Below are 14,851 nucleotides of genomic sequence, written 5' to 3'. Positions count from 1 at the left end.
TGGAAAAAAGTTGCCAAAAGACTGGGGATTGACACCAAATGGGTAAAATTTGTGATGCCTTTTTTTTTTTTTTTAAACAAAGGAGTTGATTTTGTAGGGTATTAACTATGTTTCTGATTTTTTAATAATAATCTTTGGGTTTGTGATTTAAAACTTTAAACTTGAAGGCTGGGCACAGTGGCACACACCTATAATTCCAGCTATTCAGCAGATGAAAGCAGGAGGATTCCAAGTTCAAGGTAGTATGGGCAATTTAGTGAGAACAAGTCTCCAAAAAAAAAAAAAAAAAAAAGGCTGGGAATATAGCTCAGTAGTGGTAGTGGTGCTGCTTGGTGTGTGTGAGATCATAGACTTTAGCTGCTATGTATCATAAGCAAGAGTAGAGATTAGCTTTACTTCACCAACTGATTACATTTAAAGGGAAAAAAGGCTGGACAAATTCCTACCATTTTATGGTAAAAAGAAGGAAGAAGAGGAAGAAGTTTAAGCAAAAGAACCTAGTGTTCTTTTGCAAAAGAGAATTTATGAGAACAGGGCCTTCTTACCAGGACAGTAGACAATAGAATACATATCATTAACATAAATTAACAGATATTACACACACAGTAAAACTCAGTGTTAACAGCAGATGCTCCAAGATGGTTGCTACGTACCTGACACTGTACTAAGTGCCTTCGGTGAAGGGTCTCATTTATTTCTCTTGACACCCTTATGACATTTGTCCTCTCATTCAAAGGTAAGGAAATTTCACTTGCCCAAGACACCTACCTACAATGAGAGCCAAACATCATACTGATATGTTTAGCAGAAAATGGGTACAAGAATAAACTTTCAAAAGATTAAAATATTATTAGATATTATATGTATATCATGTTGGATTTCTAACACATTTCCAAAACCTTATCACATGTCTATATCCTATTTTCAATATAAATATTTTTAAGGTTTTTGAAGATCAAAATAACACTGTTGGGCTGGGGTTGTGGCTCAGTGATAGAGCACTTGCCTGGCATGTGTGAGGCACTGGGTTCAATTCTCAGCTTCACATATAAATAAAAAAATTAAATTAAATAAAGATCCATCAACATCTAAAAATATATTTTTTTAAATAACATTGTCCCACAGGAGACTGTGATGGTAAATGTGGTCCAACTGCAAATATCTTGTGCAAAAGCAATCAAGTAAGAATCACATGTGCTAGATTCAAGACATAGGAAAGTGGATACAAAAAAAGGAGAAAAATGAAAGTATGCCTTTTAGGAGCCCACTGTCCAGTTTTGTCTTTCCCCAGGAGGCAAAGTAACTATGTCATTCCAATAAAATGACAGCAGAATGACCATGGAAGATACAATGTCATAATCTGTGCAAGTCTAGGAGGATTGACTAGAAGAGAAGACATGTGAGAAAGATCTTGAAGGATTGATAGAGATTGGAAAGGAGAAAAATAAGAAGGGCACAAAGTAAAAGAGAAAAGACTTGTACAAAGATATGGAAGAATATAAAGGACCACTCTATTTGGGGAAAGTCTGGAAAAATAAGAAAAGCATGGTCTTCAGGTCAGATGCTTCTTAGAAACAACGGGCAAAATGGCAAATTGTCAGGATGCCCAAAGATGTTCTGTGCCACCCTAAGATGTTTGGACTTTATCCTACTTATAATGGGTAATCATAAAAGGTTTTTAAATATGGGAATGATACCATATCTTTGTTTTATAAAAATAAATGGGAAAACCAGCTGCTTTTTGGAAGACAATGTAGAAACAAGGAGACAATTTAGACAACTGTTCAAACAGCCCAGATGAAAAACGATGAAGTCCAGAACCAAAGCCATGGCACAATACTGGAGAAGAAAGAATTGGATTAAAAAGGCATTTATAGGACAGAATTAAAAGGATTTGTACCTTATTACATGAAAAGGGAAGTTTTCTAACTTAGGCAGACAATGTTCACTAACAGACTAAAAAAAAATTTCTTTAGGAATCCACATAAGTGAGTATTTTGTTATTTACTCATTTCTCCAGAGTCTTCAACAATGGAAATCTACAGCTAAAAACTCATTCACTGGGAGGTTAGGCAAGACAGCATTTACTAGTTGTTTTTTTTTTTTTTTTTTTTTTTTTTTTTTTTTTTAAGAGAGATTGAGATGAGAGAGGGAGAGAGAAAGAGAATTTTAATATTTATTTTTTAGTTTTCGGCGGACACAATATCTTTGGTTGCTTTTTTTTTTTTTTTTTTTTTTGTATGTGGTGCTGAGGATAGAACCCAGGCCGCACGCGAGGATAGAACCCAGGCCGCACGCATGCCAGGCGAGCACGCTACCGCTTGAGCCACATCCCCAGCCCTGCATTTACTAGTTTTGATTGACAGATGCAACATATTTAGACCTAAGAACCTGGAGAATCTTTAAGCAGATAGAAATCTGACTAGTTAGGAGGAAACTTTGTAAAAATGTTTTGGTTAAGTGCATATATACTTTGAATTGTAGGATGAATCCAAATTTCCACCTCACAGGACAATTCATTACATGGATTCTTCAAGCACTTCAAGAATTCAGGCTGATCAGTCATATGTATTGGAGAGTTAAGGAGACATCTACTCCAATGTATGCTGCACCATTTCATAACCAGTAGCAGCTCTGCAAACCAACCAGACTGCAAAATGAAGGATGGAACTACAAGCAGATTTCAATTATTGCTTATGTACCTGCTCCACTAGACTTGGTAGACTAAGAAAGCATTCTCCTAACACACCTAATGTTTAATAAAATTAAAATTGCCAAAACCTAAGCTAAAAAACAAAATCTCTAAAGTCAAATTTCAAAGCATTCAATTATCACAGATATTATTTGATATTTCTTATAATATTTGGCATGATACTATATTAGTTTAATGCTAAAGCTATCAGTCTGAAGAGGTCGGTACATTTTTTAAAATACCTGAAATAACGCACTAATATATTTATATGCCACTAAGCAATCTGAATTAAATAAATCACTTACTCATATAACCAATCCTTATCTGAGATGAAACAGGAATTATCGTCATGCCAGTCTCACAGATGAGGAAACTAAATTGCACAGACATTCAGAATCACACTTACGAGCTTTACCACTTGCACATCTTCTAAGTTTATATTTCTTCTACTGGGTTACAATGCTTTTCTATTTCATCCCAAATGTTGAAAAAAAAAAAACAAAACACAGCACTGAAACTGATTATCTGTTGTCAACTTTTTTTGTACAGTAAGTTGTCTTACACAAGAGCTGGGCCTTCCTGTGCCTTTTATGGGTGAGCCTGAAACTCTAGTCTGCCTGCCACTCGCAGATATGTGGACACTGGCATCACTAAGGGCGTAATCAATGTCACTCCCGCTTCTACACCCATCATTACAATAATTGGGTGACCTTCTTGTCCCAACAGAGTTCACCTAACAAATACCAGCAACACCTCCCCAGTAGCAATGGGGAAACACTTTCAAAGATTGATCATTTTGATGTAAATTTTAAGCCATTATATTTAAAAAAAAAAAATAATCAGGATAGTTGACTTCATAAAAATGTATTATACACATAAAACTTAATCATAATCTTTTTTTTCTTTTTTTCTTTTTTTTATTGGTTGTTCACAACATTACAAAGCTCTTGACATATCATATTTCATACATTAGATTGAAGTGGGTTATGAACCCCCAATTTTACTCCAAATGCAGATTGCAGAATCACGTCGGTTACACACCCACAATTTTACATAATGCCCTAATAGTAATTGTTGTATTCTGCTACCTTTCCTATCCCCTACTATCCCCCCTCCCCTCCCCTCCCATCTTCTCTCTCTACCCCATCTACTATAATTCATTTCTCTACTTGTTTATTTTCCCATTCCCCTCACAACCTCTTATATGTAATTTTGTTTAGCAATGAGGGTCTCCCTTCATTTCCCTGCAATTTCCCTTTTCTCTCCCTTTCCCTCTCATCTCCAGTCTCTGTTTAATGTTAATCTTTTCTTCCTACTCTTCCTCCCTGCTCTGTTCATAGTTGCTCTCATTATATCAAAGAAGACATTTGGTATTTGTTTTTTAGGGTTTGGCTAGCTTCACTAAGCATAATCTGCTCTAGTGCCATCCATTTCCCTGAAAATTCTATGATTTTGTCATTTTTTATTGCTGCATAGTACTCCATTGTGTATAGATGCGACATTTTTTTATCCATTCATCTATTGAAGGGCATCTGGGTTGGTTCCACAGTCTAGCTATTGTGAATTGTGCTGCTATGAACATCGATGTGGCAGTGTCCCTGTAGCATGCTCTTTTAAGGTCTTCAGGGAATAGTCCGAGAAGGGCAATAGCAGGGTCAAATGGTGGTTCCATTCCCAGCTTTCCCAGGAATCTCCAAACTGCTTTCCAAATTGGCCGCACCAATTTGCCGTCCCACCAGCAATGTACAGGTGTACCCTTTTCTCCACATCCTCGCCAGCACTTGTTGTTGTTTGACTTCATAATGGCTGCCAATCTTACTGGAGTGAGATGGTATCTTAGGGTGGTTTTGATTTGCATTTCTCTGACTGCTAGAGATGGAGAGCATTTTTTCATGTACTTGTTGATTGATTGTATATCCTCCTCTGAGAAGTGTCTGTTCAGGTCCTTGGCCCATTTGTTGATTGGGTTATTTGTTATCTTATTGTCTAATTTTTTGAGTTCTTTGTATACTCTGGATATGAGATAGGTATATTTTAGCTTGACAATATTGATCAGTTCACTATCAATAATGGTAGGCAGTGGTTTAATTTCCTTTAGTTATATTCCCACTGAGCATCTGCCAAATGTATCCATATACTGTTCCAAATGCTGTGCTGGGAGAACAGTAGAGAACAAGATCTGCAAAGCATTTTCCATTATGGAGCCCACATATTTGTGAAGGAAAACAGGAAACAGACAAATGCATGCCCAAATTAATTTTGGGTAGTTAAAACTGCCATGGATAAAAAAAAAAAAACCAGAGTAATGAGATAAGGAGTGGATTGGAGTAGAGCTAATTTAGATAGTGGGAAGGTAATATTGGAGTAGAACTATCTTAATGGACAGGTAAGATGTCTCTAGGGAGTGGACATATGCACAGAGTTTAAATAAAACAGGGAGTAAGTCAGGTTAGGCTCTATGAGAAGGAATCAGGAAATCAGCCATATTTTGTTGAATTGTTTATTTTCTGGTCAATTTCCTGTTACCTAGAAGTTTTGATCTTGAATCTGTGACTAGGGCGAAATGAAAACAGGAAAGAGTTTTCTGAGCACTTATTATGTGCTGTACTTCCCACTTTAAACAGGTTCATTATGCCTGCTAATGAAACACTTAATCATGCTATCATTTCTCCTATCAGTTCTATGAAGTTATTATTCTCACAAGGCAGACACTGAGACTGGAGAATTTTCAGCCACTTGCTCCAGAATTCCAAGGGACTGAAACAGAATTCAAAGAGATTCCATCCATCACTGACAAACTCTCCAAACAGCACTACAACACAAGAGGACTGTGCCCTATAACGCCTTGGAAAAGCAGTTCCCCTGCTCTTCCCTCCCTCTTTAAATTTCTAAAAGCTATTAGTCCTTATATAGTCATTGAGAGTGTATCCAAAAACTCTCAAGTCTTCACTTAGCAGAAGCATGGACTACACCCATCTGATCATGAGAGTTTGGTTCTTGTTTGAAAACAGAGGACTTCCCATACCCAGATGCAACCAGGGGACAGTTAGAATGTGGGCTTGGTTTTCTATTTCTACTATCCAATCCTGATATTCAGGGGCTTAAAGAATTTCAGCTGTCTTCTCCTTGGGGAACTTTCAGATCAATCAATGATTTTTTTTTGTATGTACAATTAAGTGGCATTTTGTCAACACACATGTCTTTGGCCAGTTGTAGGAATCATTACTACAAAGACATGTGGCTTTTTAGAAATTGTTCGGACAAACTTATGAAGCAGTAATTATGGAAAAGAGGGTCTTCTCTTGGGAAACTTTATACTTATTTAAGATGCAGCCTTGCTAGAAGCTTCTATCTGCAATTTAATTTTGAATATTTAATCTATGAGTTAGTAATTTTATTCCTTTTATGGAATGAGAAATCTGAGAATTAGGAATGTTTTCTGAGTCACCTAGTACTAATCATCCAAGAAAATTAAGATTTGAGTTCATTTCTATCCAGATGTGCCAAAGTCTGTGTTTTTTGAACTAAAGCAGCTACCTCTTTTGGAATTTATGTTCAGAATCATCAGCATATTTTTTCCAAATAACCCCACTAGTATTTGAGAGTTTTTCTTTCAATGTAAATTTGTTTAAAATATTAAATTCATTTGAAGTCAAGTCTGAGTGGATGATCACATTGTATGATGTCATTTTTGTTACTCCCAACTAGAAATAAAAGAGAAGGGCAAGATCACTTATCATTCATCTTTGCTTTCTTTTAGCCACAAGCATTGGGCTTTGTACATAGTCAATCCATGGATTTTAAAAAAAAGATTTTGCTTAAATGTAACACATTGATCTAGGTATCAACCATCTATACCTAGTATTAACTTATTGAATAGATTTTCTGTTTGTGAGAAGAAGCCTGAAAGAATGGGATATAGGACAGATGAGTTTTTATGGTGGGGCTATGACACAGGAAGGTCAAATGCAGTGTTTTTTTTTTGTGTGTGTGTGTGTGTGGGGGGAAATAGAGGACAGGTGGAGGATGGAGACTGGGAAGGTTGAGTAGGGGAGTAGGGCTGGGCAACATGAGGGTCAAAGAGACTGAGTCACAGGTTTAGACTCCAGAAATGGGCTGGAGGGGAGAGAATAAAAGAAGTAGGGCTGTCTTTCCAGCCTTAGGAGAGAAACACAATTTGGGAGTAAAATGTAATAAAATGTGGACATAAAATTATACTTCCAGGATCCACTTGGAGCTTTAGAAGTCATGGTAACCTCATTTGCCTCAGGTAGAGCTGAGCACTATTCTCACTTGACTACACCATGGAGTTAACTCCAGCTAAAATATAAATTCTTCTATTTTTTTGGAAGCCTTAACAACACCCCTGACTCAAATATAGTAGTTGTGGTTATTATGGAATGAGGACATACCTTTAATCCCATCCATCACAAATAACCAGCAAAGGGAAAGTAATTAGTAAATGTTTGTGCTTTAATTTATTCAGCCTATTTAACTTCATGAGGTAGAGACAGGCAAGGTTCTCTTTTAAGTTACATGCTTACTGAGATCAAGTAGGTAAATGTTAAATCATGAAATCTTAGGAACATACATATGGAAGCACATAGATTTCACCTTCATTAGGGGATAATTCTTGGAAACAGAACTTCAATAACATTGTCACCCCCATTTGTGCATCTATAAAAAGCAGCACCAATTTTAGTGAGGCACCTAGAATATCTTATAAAACTTTGGCATATAATTAATTCAAAATGCTCTGTCATTAAATCATGTAATCATGCTTTGTGAGCATACATGAGTTTAATTGGGAGTAATGTAACTAAGGAGACTGAGATCTAAAATGCTGTAAATAAAATAACTGCTAGCAGTTCCAGCAGTATAAATTTAGATCAGCAGGCAATCTTTCAAAGGTCCCAGGGCTGGGTTAGCAGTCTCTCTCTTCTATGTGAAAACAACAGAAAGATCACCACGCCTTTTAAATGGAAGGTCTGCTGCATAGTGTGGGAGTGCTCCAGTATCAGCAGGGAGGGAAACTGGACATCAGCTCACTGAACCATCAATAAGCTGCTCTTAGTTTGCAGAGGAGAAATGGGTATAGCACAGTCACAGACTCTTTGAAGTTGGGACATTATACTGTAGTGAAAAGAACTCTGCATTTTTAATGGTGCCATAGTTGACTTTCATAATTTGTTCCTCACTGGTAAATGGAGAGAATAGTACCTGCTTTGTAGAGGTTTTTAAGGATGGAAAACAACAATAACACAAAAACAATTCATGGGGTGCTTGCTACAGTGCCTGGCATGTAGGAGATATTCAATAAATGCCATTGGTTTTCCCATGCCCCCAGCACAAAATGTCCCATACATTGTAAGAATAGATAATTGTTGACACGACTAAAGTGTGTCCATTGAGATGAATTCCCCAAGGGTGGCCTATATTTCTAGTCAGACACCCAAAGGAACAAATGGAACTCAGATCATATTTAAGACATAGTCAGGCTAACAGAGACAGAAAATTGGAAAAAAAATCACAAGGTCAATAGTGGCTGCTTTCCTATGATGGGATCCCAAAGTTGATGTCAGAAAAACAGACATGAGGCATTTGCTCTGCCATTTTTCCTTCTTATGCTTATACACCCATTACTAACTGATGTCAGCAGTCTGCCCTCTCTAACCAGATGGGTCCTCAGACTCATAAGCACAGTGTTCTAGTGGGCATTTATAATCCATTAGCATTAGCACTATGACACAGCCTATTTGCTATTCTTGGTGGAAGGCTGGAGCCCACTGCCTGCCAGACCCTATCCATTGAAAAACAAAAGGAAAACAATTAGTCCTCTCTTTATTCCCCTTCTGAATGACTCCCAAAGCAAGAGGGAGAGATGCTCTGTTCCTTTCTCTTTGCTGAGTGACTCTAGTCTGTAGGTGATTCTTTACACCTTATATTTGCATACCATTTTACAGTTTATAATTTTTTTTTCAAAAATTTTTAACATTTATTTTTAGTTGTAGGTGGACACAATACATTCATTTTATTTTTATGTGGTGCTGAGGATTGAACCCAATGCCTCATGCATGCTAGACAAGCCCTTCACCTCTGAGCCACAACCCCAGCCCCCAGTCTTAAATACTTTTAAATATACATAATCCTGATAAAAACTATAAGTAAGAGGTGGGTTAAATATTTTTACACTCAATGTATCTAGGAGAAAATCAAAGTTCTGAGGAGTTAATGAACTTATCCAGGATGATAGAGCCAGTACGTGGCATATTTGGAACTTGAAGTTTGAGATGTTTAACTGCAAAATCTGGTAATTACTTAAAGGCAAATGCCACAGTTAGTAAGTAAGAAATGGTACACAAATGCTTCATGAGGAAACTCTGGTCTTCAAAGAGAAGATAATATTTGGAGTCAATAAAACATAGTAGGATGTATTCTAGGTTAGGCACCATGAGCAATGGTACAGAAGTACGATTTTGTGGGCTTGGCAAACAGTGGAGGTAGGTATCAGACACAGGAAAGAGAACACTAAGACTAGCATGGGTGGTAATGTAGGGGTACTGGGGAATATTAGAAAAAGAGCAGACCAGGAAGCTGATCCCTCCTAAGGCAGGCTCGGGGCAAACACACTGTGTTACTTGGTTGATCATCAAGCTATAATCTATGATTTTATGTAAACCTTTTAGAATCAATTTATATTTTCAATTTGTCAGATATGGGCACTGTCCAAATTGCCTTTCCTTGGTCCTTTAAAAAAAAAAGATGGAAAGAAAGAAAAGATTTAAGGTGGAAAGGAGAAATCTAATATTCTTGAGTTAGCAAGCAGTTTTGTATTCTTTTCTTCCTACACTCTTAGTGGCTTTTTATATGTCTGTGTTTTGTGGCTTTGGTCTTTTCTGGAAAATAAGAAAAATAAGAAAAAATAAGGAAAAAAATAAATCTTATTGTGCAAAAACAATAAGATTTATATGTATATATATAATACATATATATAAATATGTGTGTATACACACACATATAAATGTTAGCATGCTAAAGTTTATAAGGAATGAAAAAATCTCTTCTAAACCTCAGAGGAAAAAGTGATAAAATGACTAAAAACTAAGTTTAAATGACAATGTACAAGATTTGTGTGAAGAGCATTTTAAACATTATGAAAGATGGAAATATGACTTGCACAATTGAAACCATGTCTTGTTTCTACAAAGATCACCATAAATATATTAATTTTCTTAATTAATATATAAATTAATATAATTATAATCAAATATCTGTAAAATGTTTTCCTTGAACAAGATAAGCTGCTGATAATTTTATGAAAAAAAACTGGAAGCAACAATGGTCAAGAAAAATTATAAAATAGAAGAGCAATGAGTTAGGCTTAGTCCTATGGCATAGTAAATTATAAACATAAATTAAAACGATGTGGTACTTGATGCTAAATACAGATAAATTAATAAAGTATAGCCCATAAATAGATGCAAATACACAAATATATATTTAGGATATGGTAAAAATAGTATTGCTTATCAGTAGGGTGAATTCTTCAGTAAGAATTAAACAATTATATAGAAGAAGATAAAGAAATCAGAGAAGGGCTGGAAAAAAATAGACACACACACACACACACACACACACACCTGTATAGGAAAGCCTTGCTAGTTGAGACACAAAATCTACAAATCATAAAAACTATATCAATATATTTATTGAAATTAATGTTTAAATCTGCAAGAAAAACCACAAATAAGTTCCAATGGAAATCTGAGAAAAAGTATTTACATATCATAGACTAATTTTTCTAATTTATTAAATATAATAAAATATGAGGAAAATTTTTAAAAAATCAATAGAAAAATTGGAAAATGAAGAATTCATAGCAAAATATAGAATTCTTTTTTTTTTTTTTTTTTGGGAGGTTGGAAACCAAAATTAATTGTGGATGTCCATCCAAATTACAGGATAATAAAAGTAATTGAGTAATTGTATTTTTTGGAGTAAACCGAAGGGCAAAATTTGACTTTACAGTAACATTTAGTTCTCCTTCAAAATAAGAATCTACTACTCCAGGTATCACCATGATGGCCCCAAAATTAAACCTATACTTTCTCTAGGGATTGGCCCCAAAATACCAGTAGGAATTTGTTGTGGTTCTGGATGTTCAGTAGCAGGCTCATTTGAAGATGGAATGAATCCTGAAGGGAACTCACTTCTCCTTTCAGAATGCGGGGGTGGGTGGAGGAAATCCAGCTCTTGGGGGAAGGTCTTGAGAAAAACACTTCCATGCATAGACATCTGGCATTGGAAAAAATGGAGGGGGTGGTGGGCCTGGTGGAAAATAATCTTGAGGTGCTCCATACCTGTTTCCTGGAGGAGGCAGAGGGAAAAATGGTCCTCTTCTCGTGAACTGACTCCTTGGGTCCACAGGAAACAATTCACCTCTGACTGGAGGGAAAGGTGCCAACAATGAGCCAGAGCCAGTTGCTTGGTTTTCAGCAGAGAGAGATGAATCAGGCACATTGGTATCACCAGGATCAAATTTGGTCTCCTTTCTACTGGATTGACTTTCTGAAGACATAGGCCAATCCTCTTTATCCAAAGAAGGCATATTAGAACTTCTGAGTTCTGCTGGTCGCGATGGTCTACCATAATTCGAATAACATCCACCTTGCCAAGGAGGACCCAATGATGAGGGACCATTGGGGGAATTCTTTCTGCCCAATGCTGCCTTTGAAACACCAAGTGCACAGGGATCTTTCTCTACAAGTTCAAATTGAAGCTCCCTTTCAGTTAACTTTTGTCCATTGCGAGCCTTTTGTTTCATGAAATAATGGAGGTTTCTTTCAGCAATCCAAGCCGCCAATTCACTCTCATGTGCTTTTTTCTCAGAGTAAATAATCTTCTCCTGACAGGACTGAATGGTTCTCTCCAATTCTTCTTCAAGATATTTGGCTCGTTTTCTGTAGGTCTCCAGCTCTTTCTTCATATGGCCCATCTCTTCTTTGACCTTGGAAAGTTTCTTCTCTTGCTCCACCCGGTAATTTTCCTCTACTCTGAGTTTCCCATAGAGTTTCATCATATTTTCTTGATAGTGTTCCATTATGACTTTAAATTTCTGCTGAAGGTTCTCATTCTCACCTTCAAGCCGTGTATTCTCTGACAGTAAGGTTGCCTGTTCAGTCTTCAGACTTCTAATCTGTTCTCTAAGGTCTTCCTTTGTTTTCTCTACTTCAGATAAGAAAGCACAAGTTTGATATCTTTGTCCTTCTAAGTTTTCTAAGGAGGCCTTTAGCTTAGCACCATCAATCAGTTTCTTTAAAGCTCCTTTTGGCTCATCATCCAAGTGAGCACCAATTCTTGATTCACTCCTCATTCCCCATTCCAAGTTGCCAACATCTGTTTGGGCTCCCGCGCTTGGAGAAGACCTATCTTTCATCTTCAGCAAGCCTTCAGTCAGAGACTCCTCGTGATTTTCTTTATCACTTTGAACTTTTCCTGCATGGACTTGAGAGTCTTCCAATGTGGTGCTCTCTTTACATTGGACACATCCTTGTTCCCTCCATGCATCAGCTTCTCCTTTTATGATTGGTTTCTGACATTGCCGAAGCTGGGAACTTACATCCAAAGCTTCTTTCATTGCCAGGTGAAGTCCTTCCTCACTCATTTGAAGCAGTCTCAGGTTTGTTTTACTTTCAGTTATTTGTGATCCCAGGGATCCTAATTCACCTTCGAGGGACTTTATCCTTCTCGATATATCTGCCATGATTTCATCCTGTTTACAATGTTTGGCCTTTTGCTCTTCTAGCTCTTTTTCTAGAAAGAGTCTTTCATCCCCATGGCTAGGTTTGGACCTATGCAGCTTTTCATAGGTTGCCTTTAAATTTGGGGCTTCTCTTGGACCCTTCTCAAAACTGCCACCCTTTAAAGTTGACTCTATGCCTTCATGCTCTTTTTGAATAAGGCTCACTTTTTCAAGTAGTTCACATTTTTCTTCAATTCTTCTAGAAAGTTTTAGAGCCAGCTGTTTTTCTCTTCCCACATAAAGCCTGCTTTTAACACACTGAAAACTTCTTAACAAAAACAAGAGAAGAGAAAAACATCCAATAGCTCTACACATCACCAAATCCCAAGGAACGCCATAAGGATTAGGGCCTGGTTTCATGTCTTCAGACAATGCTGCCACAACCCTTCCTACTTCTTCCAGGACCACCCTCTAATATGGCTGTGGAGACTCAGGTGTTTGCTCAGGAATTCCAACCTGCACCAGGCAACGGAGCAGACCACTGAGAACCCCTGCAAGGGGGGGGGGGGTTGTGATGTGGGGAGCCGGGGTGAAGGACTCCCAGGAGCCTTGTGGTGCTCAAGTGCCCATCAGGGGTGTCTTGGCCCCTTCTTTCCCTACCCAGTGCATCCTGAAGTGCCAGGGGTTCAGGTCCCTTCCACTCCAGCCAGAGAGGAGTCCTCTCCATGCCACTCACCCCTGAGTTTGGTTTAGGCTAGGCCAAGATGGAGCTTCTTATGAAATTTCTATACAGTCATAATACCACTCAGTTTGATGTCATGCAAATTCTAAAGCTTTCTAAACTGTCTCAACAGATTTTAGGTCATATTCTTATATGTGTACTGCTTGCCCTTTTGTTTTAATGACCCATTCCTTTCCCTGCTTTTGTCCTCTCCCTTTTTTCTTCCTTCCTTCCTTCCTTCCTCCCTCCCTTTCTTCATTTTTTCCTTGTTTTCTTCCTTTCATCCTTCCTCCCTTCCTCCCTCCCTCCCTTCTTTTTTCTCCCTTCCCTCCCTTTTCTTTTCTTGCAGTATTGGGCTTTAAATTCCAAGGCCTTCTGCATGCTTGGCCAGCTCACTACCACTGAGCTACCTCCCCAGACCTGCTGACTCTTTCTAGGATGGTCATTTGAATTATTTCTAACAGAAAAAACTCTCATGATACACTACTTTCTTTCTTTCTTTTTTCTTTTTAATTTTTTAGCTGGGTTAATGACTTATGTTTCTTTTTTTTAAGTTTACCCTTAATATTGTGTTTATTAAGTTTTATTTTTATAGAGCAAGCAACCATAAAAATTAAACAACTGGTTAAATAAGAACTGTTATTTTAGATCATTGTACTGTCATTTTTTTAACTTTATTTTTTTATTTTTTTTAGTTATACATGACAGCAGAATGTATTTTGACATATAATACATACATGGAATGTACATACATCATTCATATTGTCTATTCTATTCTGTTGCCCTTCCTGTCCTCCTTACTCCTCCCTCTTCTCCCATCCTTTCTCTCTATCCAATCTAATGTGACACACTTTTTTTTTTCTTTTTCTCATTACAACATCATATATGTATTCTGTATAACAATGAGCTTCTCCTTCCATTTTCCGTGCAACTCCCCTTCTCCCTCTTTTTCCCTCCCACCTTTCTTCCCTATTAGTGGTAGTCTTCTTCTCATGCTCTTATTCCCTATCCCATTTTGAGTTACCCCCCCTTATATCAGAGAAGACATTCAGCATTTGTTTTTTAGGGATTGGCTCACTTCACTTAGCATAATCTGCTCTAATGCCATCCATTTGCCTGCAAATGCCATGATCGTGTTATTTTTTAGTGCTGAGTAATATTCCATTGTGTATAAATGCCACCTTTTTTAACCCATTCATCTATTGAAGGGCATCTAGGTTGGTTCCACATTCTAGCTATTATGAATTGTGCTGCTATAAACATTGATGTGGCTGTGTCCCTGTAGTATGTTCTTTTTAGGTCTTTTTGCTATAGTCCAAGAAGGGGAATAGCTGGGTCAAATGGTGGTTCCATTCCCAGCTTTCTAAGTAATCTCCATACTGCTTTCCAAATTGGCTGCACCCATTTGCAGTCCCACCAGCAATGTATGAGTGTATCTTTTTCCCCACAACCTCACCAGTACTTATTGTTGTTTGACTTCATAATGGCTGCCATTCTTATTGGAGTGAGATGGTATCTTAGAGTAGTTTCAATTTTAATTTCTCTGATTGCTAGAGATGGTGAGCATTTTTTCATGTATTTGCTGATTGATTGTATATCCTATTCTGAGAAGTTTCTGTTCAAGTCCTTGGCCCATTTGTTGATTGGGTCATTTAATTTTTGTTGTTTAACTTTTTGGGTTCTTTATTTTTTTTTA

The 14,851-nt window shown here is 37.3% G+C and overlaps 1 protein-coding gene across 1 annotated transcript; it reads right to left on the bottom strand.

Annotated features, from left to right (window-relative positions):
* Window positions 1-10,765: 10,765 nt before the first annotated feature.
* LOC308634387 (melanoma inhibitory activity protein 2-like) lies at window positions 10,766-12,854 on the bottom strand (the record flags this gene model as incomplete). Its single annotated transcript, XM_081268225.1, is given in 2 exon segments — window positions 10,766-10,927; window positions 10,929-12,854. Coding segments are annotated over 2 exon segments (2,088 nt in total).
* Between the last annotated feature and the right edge of the window lie 1,997 nt (window positions 12,855-14,851).

The sequence above is a fragment of the Spermophilus citellus genome (genome assembly GCF_964194105.1).
Source record: "Spermophilus citellus genome assembly, chromosome: 15".
In the NCBI taxonomy this organism is placed as follows: Eukaryota; Metazoa; Chordata; class Mammalia; order Rodentia; family Sciuridae; genus Spermophilus; species Spermophilus citellus.
This window is presented reverse-complemented; position numbering and strand designations above follow the sequence as displayed.